This window comes from Gordionus sp. m RMFG-2023, chromosome 1 (assembly GCF_954871325.1).
Source record: "Gordionus sp. m RMFG-2023 chromosome 1, tfGorSpeb1-WG-v2, whole genome shotgun sequence".
Classification (NCBI taxonomy): Eukaryota; Metazoa; Nematomorpha; class Gordioida; order Chordodea; family Parachordodidae; genus Gordionus; species Gordionus sp. m RMFG-2023.
In genome coordinates this window covers 74,716,534-74,737,977 of record NC_088775.1, presented here as the reverse complement: position 1 = coordinate 74,737,977, position 21,444 = coordinate 74,716,534, and the positions used below count along the sequence as shown (strand labels likewise).

The 21,444-nt window shown below is 25.8% G+C and overlaps 2 protein-coding genes across 2 annotated transcripts in view; one reads left to right on the top strand and one right to left on the bottom strand.

Moving 5' to 3' along the window:
* Positions 1 to 346: 346 nt before the first annotated feature.
* Positions 347 to 9,353, top strand: LOC135922063 (uncharacterized). Its single transcript, XM_065456473.1, has 5 exons — positions 347 to 800; positions 840 to 1,009; positions 8,372 to 8,473; positions 8,889 to 8,948; positions 9,204 to 9,353. The coding sequence occupies exons 1-5, from the start codon at positions 350 to 352 to the stop codon at positions 9,315 to 9,317; spliced, it is 897 nt and encodes a 298-aa protein (XP_065312545.1). The 5' UTR covers positions 347 to 349; the 3' UTR covers positions 9,318 to 9,353.
* A 6,129-nt stretch (positions 9,354 to 15,482) lies between these two features.
* Positions 15,483 to 21,444, bottom strand: part of LOC135922118 (uncharacterized) — a 32,079-nt gene continuing 26,117 nt past the window's right edge. Inside the window, exon 4 of the mRNA XM_065456532.1 lies at positions 15,483 to 15,751. Coding sequence (XP_065312604.1) covers positions 15,674 to 15,751 — 78 coding nt within the window. The 3' untranslated portion in view covers positions 15,483 to 15,673. The remainder of the gene's footprint in view (positions 15,752 to 21,444) is intronic.

Sequence of the window (21,444 nt, the reverse complement as noted above, 5' to 3'; positions counted from 1 at the left end):
ATTCCCTCATTTATACTTTAACGTATATAATATTAAATTTTTTTATTGTACTAAAAATAATAGTAATTTTAGTTGACATAAAATTTAGTAATTTCTTAGCATTAATATTAATTTCTCTAACGTTATAAACACATAATATTCATTTTTTTAACTAAGAGAGATTAGTATGAAATTTTAATTATATTTATTGTATTTAAAAAATATTTTAGCACTGGAGTATTGTATAATAATTATTATTAAAGCACGCTTTTTATTTTAAAGTTTTTAACAATGATATTAACAAGTCATATAGACATCATCGTTTTATTTTAAATCTCAACACTTTAAAATGTTCGGCTAGTAAATTAAAATGCAGTATTTTAATTCATTGAAATACATTCTGTATAAGAATCATAATACTTATATATTATATAATAATTTAAGTAAAATTTATTTGAATACTAATCATAATTCTTCATTTGGGTTTAATTATCAGCAACTTTCTTTTTTCCACATTAATAGTTATTATTTGAAAACTTCTGATGATATTCCATCTAAAGTTTTAACGGAGACTGATAAAATTATGAAAAATATTGTATCACATGATGATAGTTATGATCCTAATAAATATCCGAAAATAGGTGACGAGGATAAAAGTATTGAGCAATGGAAGATTAATAAAAATATAAAAATTGATTCAAATGATAATATGGAGATGAAGGATTATTTAGATCCATTATACAAAAAATTACCGAGTTACCGTACAGACTTACCTATGAGTTTACAGGGAAAAATGAGATTTGAAAGGGAAAGATTAGCAGGTAAAATATGTTGCTTTAATTATAATTAATTGATAATAGGTATGACTGATGCTGAAAGAAAATGGAGAAATCAATGGTTAAAGGACCAAGAAATAAAAGCGACAGAACCTGTGGATATTCCAGAATTGTATACTTTTTACAATAATTTCTTTCGAAGAGCTTTTCATTGGCCTATGGACACGCTCTTTTCTCTTTTAGTGCCTATAATAGTAATAATTCTGTAACTTATTTAAATTTTAAACTTATAGTGGCATAAATAATCTATTCTATTTAAGGTGTTTTGGGCAAACTTTTTTTATTTAAATTAATAAAATTCAAGTTTTAGAGTGCTGGCTCAACCAGATTCTAATATATACTTATTAGGGTGTTATTTGCTTTTTATTATAGAATAAAAAAATTTTGAACTATAACACCCTATTTTGGTTTATTTTAGTACTTGATAGCATGCATTGTTATTTTTCATATTTTTTTTTTAAAAGAAAAATTATTTTTTTGCATTTTTGTCTATTTTAATCAATACTAAATGGCTAGCTATTTAATAATAAGCTGACCTAGAACATGGCCTAAAGCTAAAGATCATGCAAATCATGATCATTATTTTAGAATAATATATATTATATATAACTTGTACCTATTAAAAGTATGCATAAGAAAAAATAAGTTTTCAACTGACCCCCTTCGATTTTTTTAAAATTTGGTAATCAAAGAAAGGCTAATGTAGTTAAGAAATAGCCAAAATTTTAGCCTCGTAATATTTATATTTTTGGAGATATTAGGGTTCAAAGTGGCAAAAATGACATATTTTTACCATTATCTGCCTTCATTCAATTAAGCATATCTTAAAAAGTACATCATTGTAAATAACAAATTTAATATCAAAATTACGTACAAAGATTCTACTTTCAGATAAGAAAAATATTTTTTACTTTTTATCCAATTTCCGGTCATTTTATTTAATATGCAAGGACTAAAAACGATTTTTTGGAAATAATACGACCTTCAACTTTTTTAAAAAATTTAGTAGACATTACTAAACTCTTCCTTTATATTTATAAAAAAAAATTGGTCTGAGACGCGGCCATCTTCATACTCAAATTCAATAAAAATATTTAGAAAAGTGTATAAATATTTTCCCGAGAGGGGGCGTCTTTGTATAAAATTATATATTAATCCGTTTTTAATAATTTTGCTTGAATTTGATATAATTTAAAGGATTATTCATCTTGTAAGTGAAATTAACAACAAATGGCGCTTTCATTCAATTATAAAAGAAATTCAATTTATTAGTTTATAATTTATTATAAAATTTTCTGCCCATATAACATATATTTAATGAATATTGATAAAATATGTACAACCAAGTTTCGAGTTCTTGAATATAAGAAATTTTGTCCATTTCATATATGATGCCAAAAATAATATCAAAATTTTCGCTACTCAATTTTTTAAAATAATTGATATTTTTAAAATATTACATATATGAATTTATTATTATTATGAAATTATTATATACAAAATAAAAGTATTATCATCATAAAATAATCCAAAACAATATAAATATTGGATCGGATTTTCTAAAATTGGCATACCCTTACTTGTAAATAAGAATAACAATAAATGAGTGTTTCAATCAATAAAATAAATTTATATGGGCAAATGTGATAATTGACCAGGGTTTAACACATTTACGTGATCTAATAGAAATATCTTGTTCTATGGACATCAAATTTATAACATACAATAATGGCTATCCGTAAATAAAACCACTCGAAACAATAACCAAGCCAGTAGATGAATTTATCAATGCCTTTTTAAAAAAAATCGAATATTTATTACCCCATTCTTTTATTTCAAAGCAACAATCATTGTATTAAAACAATCTAAAATTGAACTTATACGAAGGCCAATATTTAATTTTATGTGATTTTTCAGAAAACTATAGCTTTATACTTCAGGATGAAGTACAAAGTTATCATTGGAATAGGGCTCAATCCACTGTTCATCCACCCTTTTGTTATATATTATAAAAGATAATTTTGTCAATATTTATTGTCTAAATTATGTAATGATATTCGAATCATTGCAACACAATACAATAGCAGTCCATTATTTCCAAAAAACATTAGTAAATTTTTAAATTAATAAAATTTGTATGTCAAATAAAAAAATTTATTTTTCCGATGGATCCGCTGCGCAGAATAAAAATCGTAAAAAATTTATATATTTACAATGATGAGATGGATTTAGGGGTACTAGTGGAATGATATTTTTCTGCTACAGCACACAGGAGAAGTGTTTGTAATAGGATTGGTGGCACTGTTAAAAGATTAGCCTCTAGAGCTAGTTTACAAAGTCCTTACTTAAAGCAAATAATCACATCATATGAATTGTACGAGTTCGCTAAATATTTATGGCATATATTTTGAATATATGACCCAAAAAAATTATGATTCCTAAGAACTATTACTCAGGGAAAGATTTTCAAAAACTTGTTTATGATTTGGTGGTTGTTTTAGGGAAAAATCAAAAGCAGTAAGAAATATATATAAAGTTTTTATACCCATCCGGACCTTCTAATTCCTTTATATTTCCAAGTATAGACGACTCTAGAGATCTGCAAAGTTAGGCCCGGCCCATACCCGGCCTGGCCCCAACGAGCTTTCAGCTGGGCTCGGGCTTTTATTTAAAATAATCGGGTTCCGACCGGGCCTAATATTTTTAAAAATATTCGGGCCTGGTCGGGTCGGACCTTGGAAATTTTTTTAAATATATCTAAATTTATCAATTTTATATTGAATTTTTTATGTAAAATAAAAATTTTTGATTTTAATTATTGAAACTAAACGCCATATAACATATTATTTTGAGTAATTATAAAAATTAATTTCTATATTTAAATAAATTCGGGTTGGGATTCGCATTTGGGCCGAGCCGGCAAAACTTTTTTAAAAAAATTTCGGGCCGGGCCAGGCTTGAAAAATCAGGCCCGATGCAGATCACTAGACGACACTCTTTACTTTCCAAAATGTCATATCTTAACATAAGTTTCATCGTTAACTGCTACTGGCCGTAGTTATACATTGTCGTCACAAGAAAGTAAATGCGCTACTGAAAAATTAGAATCTTTTAAAAGTGAGATATATATTAAATTTATATTATATCAATATTTTTAATATTTAGAGGTCCATATATGAAATGCACAAGATTCTGATTTATATATTCAAGAACTTTAAACTTTGCTGAATATATTTTATTAATATTCATTAAATATATGTTATATGGGCAAAAAATTTTATAATAAATTATAAAGTAATAAATTGAATTTCTTTTATCGTTAGACAATTTATATAATTGAATGAAAGCACCATTTGTTGTTATTTTCACTTACAAGATGAATAATCCTTTAAATTATATCATAGTTCAAGAAAAACCATTAAAAACGGATTAATATATAATTTTTTACATAAACATTTTTATCGTATTTGAGAATGAAGATGGCCGCGTCCCAGACCAATTTTTTTTTATAAATGTAAAGGAAGAGTTTAGTAATATCTACTAAATTTTTTAAAAAAATTGAAGGTCGTATTATTTCCAAAAAATCGTTATTAGTCCTTGCATATTAAATAAAATGACAGGAAATTGGAAAAAAAAATAAAAAATATTTTTTTATCTGAAAGTAGAATCTTTGTACGTAATTTTGATATTAAATTTGTTATTTACAATTATGTAGTTTTTAAGATATGCTTAATTTAATGAAGGCAGATAATGGCAAATATCTCCAAAAATATAAATGTTACGAGGCTAAAATTTTGGCTATTTCTTAACTACACTAACCTTTCTTTGCTAGCCAAATATTAAAAAATTCGAAAAGGGTCGGCCGAATTGTGGTTGATTTGTCATGGAATGACCCGGTAAAATTAAAAAAAATATTTCTGAGAAGGAGCTATTTTTAATATTTACAACCTTATCAACTGTTTAATTAAAGAGTGATAACTAATTTTCGTTTTTTAATATAATTTTAAATAAAAATAAGGTTGCATTATATTTGGAAAAATTGTAATATAAATTTTTTGTGCATGCACTATTATTAGAACTGAATTCAATCAGGTTTATAGCAAGGGGAAGGGAGCAAACCCCCAAAGCCAAAAAATGCAAATGTAAGTTCTTTTAGTAAAATGGCAAAATGGCCTGAAAAAGACGGTTTTTAGAAAAAGTCACTTTTCTATACTCAATAATAGAAGCCAATTTTTCTTTGCATTAAAATATATATGAAAATCATTTAATTATACTAGTATTTTATGTAATCTCTTGTAGAAAAATTATATTTATTTATTTGACAAAAATTACATAAGGTATTACATAAGAACTTAAAGAAATTATGCCAAATATTGATGATGAATTTAATAAATTATGGGATTTTTGAGTTCAAAGTTAAAACTAATCTTTAAATTTATTTTGACATACTTTGACTTGCACCTATGCCCATAAATATTATATTTTAGGAGCAGTATATGAATAATTTTCTTTATCCTATAACCATTTTTTAGTGTTGTTTAAAACCTTGATTTCGCTGTTTTAAAAACTGCCTAAATCAAGATTTTAGCTAAAAATTTATCTTCCCAAGACTTTACACTTCTGCCAAATTTTTTGAGATCTTGAGGCCTGTAAGTAAATTTTCTTAATAAATAGTAATTTGTCATGTTTTTAAAGTCAATTAAATCTAAAAATACTACTTTTGGATAATTTTTTAACTCAAATAAATAAAGGCTCTTAATTTTTTATCAAAAATTCCTTACAAATCTAAGAATATTTTCTTAATATACTTAAAATTATACCTAAAACGAATTATTTGTTATTCGATAACACAATTATTCGATTCGAAAATTTGAATCGAATTCGAATAAGGAAAATATATTATTCGTCGAATAATTTTTTTATCTATTATTCGAGATTATTCAATTAAAATAATAATATTGAAAAATAACCATATATTATTAGTAGGAATTATTTGCAATTATTCCTATTTAATAAAATTTCCTAGTGGAATAATGAAGAAACATTTTATATTTCTAAAATTGTTGTTAACGGCTGTTTTTATTCGAATAACTTCATAATATAAAATTAACTTCCGAAAATTGTTTTATGATGGACGAAGAAAGTATTTATTTTTATATGCAATTTATAACACATATACAATTATAATAAACTAGTAGCCATCCCGTCAAGAATGACGGGCGAACCAGATATTTCTCCTTCGTTTGATGATGGAGAAATCATACATTTTACTTTTTGCAAAAACTTTTTGTTAAAAAAATTTGTTGTTGGTATATTTGTCTTATATACATGATATGAATATTATATTGATTTTACTACATTATATATATATGCTTCTATATTATCTTACTAATAAAATTTGTTTGTCTTTTATCCATAGTTAAATTTTACAAAATAAATTTAATATTCTATCTTTTTTAATTTATGGTTAAATAAAATTTTCGAATTAAATGGAATATTCGACGAATCAAATCGAATAATCATTTTAATATTTGTACGAATACGAATAATGAATTATTAGATTTAAATGAATACGAATAATGCAATTATCGATTCGATTCATATTTTTGTAGGTTTACTTAAAATTATTATATATTTTCACTCTTATATCCATAGCACATGCATAAATGATATTGACAATAAATACTAGTTTTGATTTAGCTGATTTAAAATATACAACAAAATTAAAATTTTAACCAACCAAATACTGCCTACACCTTGAAATTTTGTCAAAAGATAACTAAATCTTTCTGCCTTGTTTTGACACAATCGTGAAGGCTAGATTTAACTATAATCCTAGTTTAATCATTTTTTTACAAATCACCTAAATTAAGGTTTTTTAACAACATACCAAACATTGATAAAATCATTTTTAAAAAATTAGCTCAATCAATGGAGATTTATACAATCGAACTTGTTTATCTGGATTCATGATAATTTGGGAAATTCCCTAATTTGACAAAAATTTATAGACTAATCAAATTCCTATTAATATCATTAGAAAATTCCTTGATTAAGGGCAATGGTCTAGTTTGAATAGTGGGCAGATTTTTCATTTTTTGTCTAGTTGCATAAGACCTCTGTAAAGTGATTTTGTTGGGTTCATTCTTTCTTTATATTATAAGATTTTATTATCTTTTTAAAACTATTCATGCCAAATAACAAAATCAATAAAGAAAACAAATATAACGAGTTATTGTTGATAAAAAATATTGAGGTTATAAATTTCTATATCATTGAATTCAAGAGAATGTGCTAGAATTCTAAAGGAAATATTCACATTTATAAATATTGTGAATATCAAACGCCATGCAAATAAATTTTACTCAAGATTTTTATGAATTAATAAAAATTAAAAAATTATTTGAAAATGGTTGAACATAATCTCAACTTTTTCTAAACCAAAAATATAACAGAATGGCAAATGTTTTTATAATTACCTTGGCGCTTTATATTATTTAGAAATTTTCAGAAGCCAGTTCTAAAAAAAACTTCAACTAATTTGCATATATATATTGTTTAAAATGTCGCATGATTAATTTTAGAAAGTTTATTTAGTGTTTAATTGTTTTCAATTTTTTAAAAATTGTTTTAGCAGAGTGAGAGTATAACGAGAACCTCGGAAACGTCTAATATTTAGAAACTGGAAACAACTCCCTTTTTTTATAAATTTTACAACTGAGGTTAAAACTCTTTTTTGTACAGGTTCCAAACTCTGATTATGATATTCTGTTAGGCATAAAAGAAAGAATAGGAAGGAAATAAATCATCAGTATTTTTTTTTCGGGCCACCAGTGGGCCTATGTTTATTGGTGATGTTGCCTCAGGATTGGGCTGGCAGCTTTACTGTTAAATATAATTATAGGTCAATACATATCAAATATTAAAAAAATTAAAGAGGACGAATATTTTACCCTGAAGAGAAAATATTTTTTTTAAAATACCAATATGCTTAGTGGAGTGTAATGAACATATTTTCACTCGTAATAATTGAGGGTAACGAAAGTTATTTAATATTTTACTTTTTGAGGCTGAATGATAGACAAAAACAAAATTTAATTATTATGGCATATGAAACGAATAACCCAAGATTTATCTTTTAATTGATTTATGTTACAATTTGAAAATCAAAATATTCGTATTGTATTATAGTATTTTTTTGTTTATTTTTACAAATTTTCAATTAAAAATAGCAAAATATTGGCCTTCCTAAATAAACAGTTGCCCCCCACTCACCCATCAGTAATTCCTGGCTACGGGTCTGCAACCATCTTTATTAGGATCTAAAACTTAACTTGATTGCTTTTTACATTTAATTTTTTTATTTAAAAATGTCTTGAATAGTTATTTTTCTTAATATTTGAATAAAATATTACTTTAAAAAAAATTGATTTAAAAATAAATCAAATTATCATGGTTTAAAATTAATTGAGATAAATCTATGAAATTAAATCAAATTTATACATTAGATTTTTTTATGAAAATGATAATCATTTTTATGTATTTTATTTTAACAGGGCGAAAAGACAGCTTATTGGGGAAGAAATATAATTCCCAGAATCATATTATACTATGTTCTCTGCATTCTCACAGCCTATCACCTTTGTTTCAATGAACGAGTAAATTTCCTCAAAAATATTCATCGATTACAATTTTTATTTTTGTGATATAATCCATTTTTATTTGATTTTTATGATCAGGAGTAGAGTTTGAAAATAAATCTCCAAAAATATTTGGATTTCATTTTCAATAATTTTTTATGATGTAAATTACACAATATTTACATAAAAAGATTTTTTCAAAAAAATATTTAGGTAAAATTTGATCAAAAATCTTTCTTCATTTAAAAAAGATATTTTGTTTGAAAAATTTTTGATTTTTTTATATATAAATTTATAAAGCAAAGCAAGGAGATTATTAGGATCCTGAATTTTTACATGTTGCATTTCATATATAATAAATGATTTAATATATAATTTAATTATGACCTCTTCATGGTTAATTTTTATATCGATAAAAAAAATATATGATAAGACTTGGGAAAGAGGTTTTTCTGGAAAAACTGTATGGACGTCGCAGATACCTGTATATCAAGTATAAAAATTTAAAAATTTATTTCTTTCTTTTTTCATTCTTTGTTTATCTTTTTAAAAGTTTTCTTACTTTCTTTAATTAAATTAATATGTGCTTTCCCATTGAAGCCAAATCACTTTAAAACATTAACCAAAAAATAACATTCATAAAAATCATATGAGAAAGATTTAATCTTTATATTTATTAAAAAAAATTTCTAGAAATTGTTTTTGATCAAAATTTAATATGCCAATTCTATAATTATTTTAAAAAAAGGTTTCAGATAGAACAGGTGCGTTACAGTATAAAATGGATTATAGGCATTACGCTGACTGCAATTTTCACAATAGAACAATCATGAAAGATGAAGATATTAAGCTAGAAAGATGATATAATGAATTTATTTATTTTTCATTTATATTTTAATTTATATATATATAATTGTATCATTATTATATTATTTGGCTAAATAGTAATGAATTGATTTTATGTGTAATAAAAAAAGGTAGTCCAGATCTGTGTGTTGGCCGGCGGCCAGTTGCCGACATTTCTACACCAATTATTTAAATCACGCTAATGGCACTTTTAAAACATGTTGATTCCCTGTGACCTAGGTTTAGAATATTATCACCGTCTCCTTAACGTGGTTCAAAGCCATCTAAATGGGTTGATGTCCAAATGAGCATTTGAAGATTTTTTCGCCCAAAATTTTGGATAAAAAATCTTTTAAGATCAAAAAAAATTGTCGTAAAAAAATTTTGAGCAAAATGAAAAATATTTTTGTAAAAAAATCTTCTTTGAGCTGCTAATTTTTATGCTATTTTATTTAGGCTGTGTCCAAAGTATCAAAAAAATTTAATCGCGCAATTTGCGCAAATCTAGCGAAAAAAAAAATATAAGCCATTTTTAATGGAAAATTAAAATGTTGACCTAAATGATTTTTTCAAAACCAAAAAATGATTTAGGCCAAAATTTTAATTTTCCATTAAAAATGGCTTATATTTTTTTTTCGCTAGATTTGCGCAAATTGCGCGATTAAATTTTTTTGATACTTTGGACACAGCCTTAAAAAAGCATCAGGGAAATTTTTTTTTATTCTTTTTTAAAAAAAATACCTCAAAGGGAAAATTAAAAATATTTTTTATTTTTCTCAAAAATCTTCTTTGAAGCATGCTCTAAATTTTTTTTTACAAAAAAATCTTAATATTTCTTGATCTTCAAAAGAGCAAGGATCTTATTTTTAAATTTGAGAAATGTTAAACCCTGCTTAAAATATGTTAGAAAAATATTTTTAAGATTTCCTTTTAGTAATATGCTGTAATATTGTATTTTAATTTCTTACATTATCTAGGTGTCGGCTTCTTTATTAGATTCCATTTTCGAAAATTAAATATTATATCAAAATATTTGATAGTGCAATTATAAAATATCTTATTATTGGAAAATAATGATATTCAATTAATAAATGTAGGGAATAAGAGCTAGGCGGATATATCAAATACAAAATAGCTTCTCTACAGAGCCGTCGGAGAGGCATTAAGAGAGGCCTTGCCACTACACTCAGGATTTTTTATTATAACATTTTCATATACTTGAAGTTGAAAAATAAAATTATAAAAACAAATACCAAAAAAATGCCCAATACACTAGTGATCTGCACGGGCCTAATTTTTTAGGCCCGACCCGGCCCGAAATTTTTTTTAAAAAATTTTTCCCGGCCCGGCCCGAACACGAATTTTTTTTAGAAACTTTTGCCGGCCCGGCCCGAACCCGAAATTTTTGCCGGCCCGGCCCGAACCCGAATTTTTTTTAATTCATCCTAAAGTAATAATTATATTTTTTTTAGCTTTTAGTTTATTTTTTATATTTAAGATTTTGTTTTTGCAAAAAATATCTTAGTAAACAGAAAATTTATTTAGTATTTAATTATTTATTTAAAATACTATCAAAAATACCTATAAACCAAAAATAATTATAATGTTAAATTACACAACTATATATTAGATTCATATTTATAATTATCATTTAAAAATATCAAAGCATCAACATTTTCTGGTGACAGTCTATTTCTTCTTTCGTCTAATAACCTTCCAGTCTTTGAAAAAGTTCTCTAAGAAGTTGTGGACGTTGCAGGAATTGCTAGAATTTTTCTAGCCAATTTTGTCATCTTTGGTAATCTAATTTCATTTTTATTCCACCATTTTAATATATCTTTTTCTGGATCTATATTTTCATTATTCTCTTTTATGTTTAAATTCTTATAAATTTCAAGCTCATCTGTTTCTTTTTTTTCATATTCTTCCTCATTGTCCTCCCATCTTTCATATTCATTGCCTGATATATAAAAATAATATAAATAGAACAATTTTAAATGTACCTTTAGATCTTTTAGGCGATTCCACAATTTGAGAAACGCCTTGAATATCCAAATCTATAATATCAATTGAAGGACAATATTCTTCAGAATTAATTATATTTTTGACTGAATTCTCTACTTCTAATATTTCCATTGATGATAACATTCTTAATTTACTATATTTGGGGCATAAAAATGTCGCTATTTTATGCAAAATATTGATTTTAAATTTAGATAATAAAAAATTTTTTAAATTGGTTTTTATTTCTTTTATTTCATTGTTTTGATAAAATGAATCATTTAAATCCTCGTGAAGAATATTATTAAAGCATAGCAGTACTTTATGTAAAGTAGGATTAATATCTCCTTCTAGTTCTTTAGTAGCTTTATCAAAAGGATATAAAATATCAATCAAATTTTTCAAAATAGATTTCTCCAAGTTTTCCATTTTATTAATATCTCCCTTGGATGATAAAAAATTGACGATGTCATCATATTGGTTATAAATAGATTTCAACATATTTAATTTTGAATTCCATCTAGTTTCGATATCTTGTAATGTTTTGTCTAAATATTGATTCATGCCGGTTTGTTTAAAATACATGGTTAATTTTTTAGCAGAAATAAGGGTTTGATATATATTAGGAGCGATAATTTTCAAAGATTGTTCCTTAAAGGTATTTCGAAGAACAGTATTTAATAGATGTGCGCTGCAATTTAATCTGGTGTATTTTTCTAGGGCTTTAATTATATTAGCTCCTTGATCAGATATAAATATTATATTTTTCACTTGATCGGGAATTATTCCAATTGCAGCAAAATTTTGTAGCATTTCCTTATGTATGTTCGCGGCGGTTTTTTCTCTTCTTTAAACTTATTCGTAAATAAAACATGTTTATATAAGGTTTCACCTTCGATATAATGAATTGAAACAGTTAAATAGGAAAACTTTTTAAAAGAATCTGTCCACATGTCTGTTGTAGCAGAGCATTTTTTATCAAATAATTGAACATTTATTTTATTAACCAAATTTGTTCTAATTTGATCCGTCATAACTATAGCATTTCTCGATAAAGTAGTTGGATGGGGAATAATTTCGCTACAGTCAATATTACCGTAAATGGAGCCAATTTGAATAAAATTTTGAGCCATTTTTATAAAGCCATCTCCAGTTATCGAATCAAAGGCACGCATGTCCTTGGCGCAATAATAGATCAAGGTATCACATAGTTTCTTTTTAATAGTTAAGGAAGAATTTAGATCTATTTTCTTTTGAATATATCTAGTTATTTTAGGAATAGAGGAATCGTCATTCTTAACGCACTTGTGACGTCTTAAATGAGAATTTCCAGATGTGCTTTTATATTGTAATATACTATTACATTTTTTACATTGGACGTAATCAAGTTTTTTGTTTTTATCATCAAATATGTCTTCAAAATATTCCCATATATTGCTTTTACCTAAATGGGGCAAACAAATATATGTTCCATTTTGTATTTGTTTTTTTAAAAAAATTAAATTCATTTTTAAATTATATTTAAAATTTAAGTTTTATAAAAAAACATTTAAATTATTTTACCCATAATAAAATATATATGACATATGGCGTCTACTTTCTAAATAAATAAAATTAAATATTTATATTTTACAAATAAAAAATGTTGCCGCCTTGTTTCTTAAAAAAAAGTTTAATTATATATTTATACCAAGAATAAAAGATACATGCCATCATATGGCGTCTAGCTTCTTCAAATAAAATTAAATATTTTTATTTTACAAAAAATATTAGTGCCAATATTAAAAATATTTTAAGGCCCGGCCCGACCCGGCCCGAATTTTTTTAAAAAATATTAGGCCCGACCCAACCCGAACCCTAATTTTTTTTTAAAGTAGGCCCAAACCCGGCCCGAAGCCCGTTCGGGCCGGGCCGGGTTCGGGCCGGGCCTACTTTTGCAGATCTCTACAATACACATCACCTCAAATTCAAAATGAAATAACATCTATTATGGCTAAAATGATGTTAGAATCTACCTCAAGCAAATTATAACAAAGCGGGATTTTCTTAAGGCTAACGAGACAAAGGATGCACCACGATGTAAAAATTCTAGTTTATTTATTCGGTATGTGGAAAAATTGTTTTGAAAGTATTATAAATTATTTTTTAAAACGACTTGATGATTAAAAATTGAATCATACTATAATAAGACAAGCGTATGATCTCACAAATGTCGTCTGGTAGAAATGGTGGGGTTCAGACTCTACTTAAAATAAAATTAGTATAAGGATGCCTTGTAACATCGCTTCAATCACAAATTGCAGGTTGATAATTGGTATAAAAATATTCTTATAATTTTTTTAATTCAATTGCACATTTTTTTAGGCGTTTTTACGTATCTTATAAATATTGCCTAAAAAGGAATTAATTAAAATTATATTATATAATTTTTTTTTTAAATAATCTTCAGAAACATGTTTTTACACTTCTTAATCAATTTTTATTAATAAAAACTAGATTAATTACTAATATACAAATCTATTTTTATTTTATATTAAAGGAAAGTATGTTATACCATACATATTATGTTACAAAGTTTAATTTTCTACTTTGAAATTTAATAAATATATGTAAATAAGGGGGCGTTAAAAGCATAAATATTAAAATATATTAGGGAACCCGAATAATTTTTAGCATCTTTATTTATAAGTTAGTGCAGATACATGCGGGAAGCATAAAAATTGAAAAAAGTAGGGTTCTCTCATTTAACCTCTGACTTAGCTTAGAATCTAAAAATAACCGCAACCTTGTAAGGCATACATTGCTGGCGCTATTATCAAAAATATTTCGTTCCTATTTTCAATGCCAATCATTACGTGTAAATCATCTCAAAATATATTTAAAAATTGTGGTTTGACCGTGACTCTTAAACTACAGCTTACTAAAAATCTGAAGGGCCCACATTGCTCGCTATTCATTGAAAATTCTAATGGCCATCATTTTTGGCATTATGGCAAGGGTAATAATGTCTATGCATCAGGACTTACTGTCTGAACAACCACTCCTTAAAATTGTATCTTTAGAATTTACTTCTTAAAAAAATATTATATAAATCGATTCAAAGTTATGAATCGGTAATTGGTTAAATCTCAATATTAATATTTTTTATACACGTAGTGAACGATATAAAACAAAAACAAAGATTTTTCAATGGATAACGCCATAAATGTGGGCCCTTCAAATTTTTAAAAAGTGGTCGGTTAGAGTGGGAAATCGGTCAAATCACATGTTGAAAGTATTAGTATGAAATTAAATGCCTAAATAATCAAATAGCAAATGCTATTCAGAAGCGCTTATTTGGGATAATAAACAGCTTCTTGTGGGGCTTCATTCTCTACATTCAAGGGTGTTTTATCGCGCACTATAGAATCAATGAAAGATGAACAAAAATAAAATATTTAGTGCCAATAGGTTTAAGAAAAAATATAACCCAAACTTAAGTTAAAATTTAAAAAGAAAAATTGTCATATTAAATTATAATATTTGAATGGAATGTTCATAATTAGTTGCATTAACAAATTTTCAATAAAAATAATAAAATTATTTCTACCTATTTAACTTTTTGTTTTAATTCAAATAAATATTAGCCATCCCAAACAAGCAGTTGGCTATCCCAATTGAAAATTCATAGCGTGCTGTTTCATTATTTTACTATTAATATAAAACTATAAAACAAATTATCATTAATGAGAATCGCATCTAGATAATTCACCTTTTATACTCAACAAAAATCATAATCGACTTTCTTATAAAATGGCCTAGATGACATTAGGCTTACGGAAAGTTGATCGTTTAAATACAATATTCTATAAAAATTTGTCCAATTTTATTACTAAAAAACTAGACAAAAATGCTTATGAAAGGTTTTTTCGTACAACTTATAGCATCCTTGAAACGTATTCTATCTTAAAAATAAGGCAATAGTAAGACTTAAGATAACTACGGAATTTCTTTCAGTGCTCCATTTCATCAAATATAGATTAGTATTTTTGTAATATTTTTTAAAATAATTATCAATTTTATTTTTTCAACTTAAAGATAACAGGAATCTTTAGATATACAACATTTATTATAGAATATATATTCAAATTGCACAAACCGAAATTTGTAATCTTTACAATTTTTTTGATTATAAACAGATACGATTTTTTTACACGATTTATTAAACATATAGTAGATAACGTTGTAAGATAAATAACGAATGTAAATATTATTATATAGAGATTTTTATAGGAAATAAGATATATATATTTTTAAAAGTTTATGCATAATTTAAAAACAATTTGAATTAAGAATAAAATAATTCGAAGCCTCTCTGGTCTTTTTCAAACATCAATTCCTTCTATGCTTATCAAGCTTGTCTATGTTCTTCAGATAATAAACCAATAACCTGTTATATCCATCATTGTTCTTTTAAAAATATTAAATATTTATATAAGTTTTAATTCAATTATATTCAGAATTCTACACAATGTCCAACAATTCCTATCTTCGGGCACCAAACTCGAGCTAATTTCATGATGACCTGATCTTCTACGATACCCAACATGGTTTTAAATGCAGGGGACGTCCAAGGACCCCTTATTCCAATTATCTAACAAATCCCCTCCTCTTCAATTCTCTAGTTAATCAAGTGATACAAAATAGAAAAGAATGTAGGATGGATATATAATTTCTTCATATCAATAGTTTACCATTCCAAGCTAAAACCGAACTCAATAAAATATTTCATTTAGAAATGGATTTTAGAAATTCGTTTATAATTTTATTGATGGTTAAATTGGAGGGGAGAAGTTAAATTAATGAGTTTTCTATTATTTGATATAAACCCTAAATAGACCTGCCCAATCTTACTTGGATCTGGCATTTATTAAGAAATTTTTATTCTGGTGGGATCGTTGACATTAATACAAACACAGATTAACGATTTATTCATTAAAATGCATTAAAAAGTGTAAATATATTATAGTCTGCCATTGAAAGACATTTATTTGGAATTCAATGATATCTGATAAAGCTAATTGCATTGACTTTAGCTGACCTCACTGTATGTACACTTATAATAAATGAATCATCATTCTATGTTAGTATTAATGCCATTGGGTGGGTTTCAGGACTTCTACAAAAATATAAATTATTTTCTTTTCCTAAAACATTTAATTTTCTTTTCCAGTAAAAAAAAATCAAATTTTCTACTCTTCCAATGCTCTTTAATTTTCCTCATTTGTATAAAAAATAAGTAAATCGTATTCTTAAAAATAAAAATTTCGGATCAGAGCATAAACATTTTTATTTTTTTCTTCAGATAGGTTAGACAAAATATTTCCCGAGTTGGACCTGCAAGAAAAGATGTTCATATAGGGTTTTAAGATAAGGGAGTTCAAATAAAATATAATCTAGAAGGATTTTAAAAGATATACGTTAAATCCTTGTTAATGAGATTTTTTTATAATTATATCAACACTTAATAATTTAGTGTTTAAAAAATTATAAAACAAACTCCAATCAAATGCCAAAATTCACTACTATCCAATCCATAAAAAATAATTGCAGTCATTATTTCAATTTTTTTTTAAATTCAAGATTTTTCTTTTATAAAAATAAAATAAAAAAAATATTACATTAATTTTAATGAAATAAATTTTATTATTATTAGCGATAGTCAATTAAGATTAACATAGATTATATTTATAACTTGATTTAATTAGCTTATATATTATTTTTTCCAAATTTTATGTAATATATCTTGAATTAATTTTAATATAATATTATATACCAATTAATATTCACAAGGTTTTTTTTAACAAGGTAGGAGCATAGTACATTTTATTAAATTTTACTTTAAAACAAGAGACTGGTGGCATTCATCTTTAAAATAAAATACGATTTTCATATTATATCATAGATGGCGAACTGATAGTCACTGTATCAGTTGATACTTTTAACTTTGATACAAGTAGTCGACACTCAAAAAAGATAATTAACCTTCTTAAATTTTTTAAAAAAGTTTTTAACCAGAATTAACCTATGAATTTATAAAAATGTATATGAATTTCTAAACTAGTAAGAAAAAAAGAGGGTACTGTTAATTTTTTTTTCTATCTTTTTTTACTTTCAATTTAGTTTTACTTTTAGGAATTTCATGTAGTTATAAATTTAAAAAAAATGTATATATTAATTATATTTTTATATCGGTTTTAACAGCCACCAAAACCATGTGTTAGTAATGGTCAGAAAGATATCTATGCATTCCTGTTCTACAAATCTTCTAAATGATACGCAAATATTAAATCAAGATTTAAGCACTTTTAGAAAATTTAAAATTTTTACTCAATTAAAAATGTAATTAAATATATTTTACCAAATTATTAACTGACCAAAATGTTTGCAATTTATTAAAAAAATATTTTTTTCTTAATTATTTACAAAATTATGGTCGATAGGTAAAAAAAAAAATTTAGAGTAGAAACGATTGATAAACTTTTAATTTTAGTCAGCTGCGTCGCTAGCTTTTAGCTAGAATATATGAAAATAATCTTGAAATTAAAGATATTATATTATAATATTTATAAGGAAAAAATGGGGTCATTAAAAGATTTTATAAATTCGATTCATCGTCTAAATCGCGCCGCATCGTGTTTACTTAAATTCCCCCTTAGGCTTGCTAAAATGAGTTCCAAAAAATTTACTTGACATTCTCAAATTATATTTAGGTGTGCTGATAACCAACCATGCCTCATTTAAACTTAATAAAAATTTTAAAAATATAATAAGAGACTTCCCCTTAGAGAGGCCGTGGTGGGGGGGGGGGGGGGGTGACGTAAGATTGTGATTGAAATTGGAGAGAGCATGTATATGACCACACCATTGTAATTCGAATGAAATAGGAAGAGGGTAGAGTAGTTTTGGATTTCTTTTTTTGGCAATTTGGATTTGGTAGGAAAGGGTTGGAAGGGGGGGGGGGGATAAAATTTTTTATGCTGCTAGAAAACCCCTGGGTTACACTGATATTATACAACCATTTATATATATTTAAAACATAAATATTATTTTCTAAGTATCACCAAAAAAAAATTTGTTTTATAAGAATTGGAGTGAACTTTAAAATGGGAAGAATTAAATGCTAAGAGATTTAGAATAAATTTATTTTTGCAAATATATTTGAATAAATTTATTTTTGCAAATTTATTTAAAAAAATTATTGATTTTAAAAAGTGTTAAAAATAAATCCCATTTTTATTATTATTAAAGAAAAATACACTAATATGCAAATTAAAAAATATTACTATAATGATTAATATATAACATAACAGGGAATAAAGTAGACATATTTTTATCAGTGGCATTGCCAGAAGTGTAACCAAGAGATAGAAAGTGGGAAATGGGAAATTTCCAATTAGGAAATTTGCCTATTTTTATAAATATTATTTTAAACTAATAACACCCCACCCCCCTTCCTCCCCTTAATTTATCTAAATATAAACAATAATTTCAAAAAAATAATCATTTTTAATAACGACTATAATTGAAAATTTTAGAAAAAAGCATTATTATAAAAAAAGAGGAAAACCAAGATTATTTGTAGAAAAATATAATATAGCAAAAGGTCTACAATAAGTGAACTTAAAAACTAGTGTTGTTAAACAGCTCGATTTTCGCGATTTTTTAAAAACTGCTAACTCATTATTTTAGCCGTAAATTTTTAAAAATCGGCTCAAATCGAACTGTTTAACACCACTACTAAAGACCACAACTAAAATTTATGGCGGAAAATTCCACCTAAGGGTGTGCCCTCCCCCCGCCCTACGAAAATTCTGGATACGCCCATGGGTGTTACTAGATGATAAAAAATAAGTTTTTAAATTTTAATAAATAAAATAAAGATTTGCACAGGCCGAAAATATTTCCGAGTCCAAAAGTAAATTTATTGATAAACTTTTCAGTCTGGAAGATAAAAATAAACTAGAAATGATAAACAATCACAAAAACTAAATCTCCACTATACTCTAGAAAAGTATTATAAAAAAAATATACATAAATATTTGGTAAAAAATTATATGAATTGAATAGTAAAGCAAATTTAAATATTAATGAAAAAAGATCGATCCGAAACCGCGGTCCACGGGAAAACCCTGCCAGTTGGTTCGCTCCCTGCCAGGCAAAGACCTGGCTGTTGATTTTTACAAATATTTAGCTTGATAAACATTTAATTTAGACTCTCCGAGCATGCCTTTTGCCCCAACCCAGGCGACGCCGCTGAATTTTAAAATACTATTCATTTTGAATGGAGATAATTTTTTAAAAAATGAATTATTTCTTAGTAAATTTACACATATGATGGATCATTTATTTAAAAAATTATGCCAATCTTCTTAGAGGAAGAAAATATTTAATTCGTGTCAAAAAGGTCTATAATTTATTTTATTGCGATCGTGAGTATTTTCATTTTGAAACATTTATTTTTAGACCATATAAATTAACTAATAATTAAAAAAATAGTTTGATTAATCGATTCAATTTTAAAATTTTTAATTTTCTTTTAAAATTAGTAAAATTAAGCTACCCTGCCTATGCTTTCCTCGTGAGCTACCGAGGACTTAGGAACTCTTATGTTAAAAAAATTTACAGGTCTACTACGGTATAAATTTCCTCAGTTTAAAAATGTTTAAACATGTATAAAAAATAAACATTAAACCAGTTTTGCCCGGTTTTCGGATATAGAAATTAGAGGTCCGCAAAACCTCGCCCGGCAAAAATTTTTGCACCAGTGGCCCACCCTAGGCCATTAAAAAATAAAATTTACAAAAAATTAGTTCCGGCACGGCCCGTTAAAATTTTATTAAAGGTGCGCTACAACCCGAATTTTTTTTGTACGAATTTTCCCTGCACATTTTTAATATCTGTATCTAACTTTTCCCCAATGCCAATTAAGGCGTTTATATCTCTCCTCTATGGTTATTCATTAAATAACTTGTTTAATTTTATACTATATGATTTATTGATTATTTTAGTTAGAAAGCTCTTAAAATACAAAAAAAATTAACATAATATAATTTATTTTCAAATAGTAAATTAAAATATTAGTTTCAGTTTAAAATCAAAATTTTAATTCCCGTACTGGCCATTTATAAATTTAAGAAAACTCAGAGATTTGAGATACTCTGCCTGATATATATATAAATTGTCGAGTCAGGCCAAGCTCGAATTTTTGTTTTATCTAATTACCCGGCCTTAATAAAATTTATGCAAGACTTTCCATGCCCAGCCCGGTGCCCGACCCGATTTCTCTTTTTAAAAAAAATTTACATTTGACATTTTCTATTTAATATTTTAATTTAATTTTTGTTCTTGTTAACAGATGTTCTTTTTAATATATTTATATCTGGTCATCTTATTTGTATATTCATTTCCAAGAAAATCCTGATATGTATTATTTTATTAGAAGAAAAATGAGTAAAAGTGCTTACAAATGAGCAAAAGTGTCTAGTTTTTTTTCTAAAAAAGTTATTAAAATTGAACTGGCATTATAAATGAAATCATTCAAAACAAAATACTAAACCAAATATTAATTTTTTTTTATTAAAATTTTTATTTATTAAAAATTTCTATTATAATATTTAAAACATTATAAATATGAAAACTACAGATCTGCAAAAGTAGCGGCCCGTACCCGGCCCGGCTCGAAAGGGGTTCGGGCCTATTTTTTTAAAAAAATCGGGCTCGGGCTGGGTTGGGCCTAATATTTTTTAAAAAATTCAACCCGGGCCGGGTCGGGCCTTAAATAAATATATCTAAATTTATCAATTTTATGTTGAATTTTTTATGTAAAATAAAAATATTTGATTTTATTTATAGAAACTAGACGCCATATAACATATATCGTTTATTTTGAATTATTTATAAAAATTAATTTCTATATTTATAAGGCTGGGCCGGGCCGGTAAATTTTTTCAAAAATAATTTCGGGTTCGGGCCGGGCAAAACTTTTTTAAAAAAAATTTGGGCCGGGCCGGGCTTGAAAAATTAGGTCCGATGCAGATCACTAATGAAAACATTAATAATACAATTTCATAATTTTGTTCCAAAAAGAACCATCATCATAC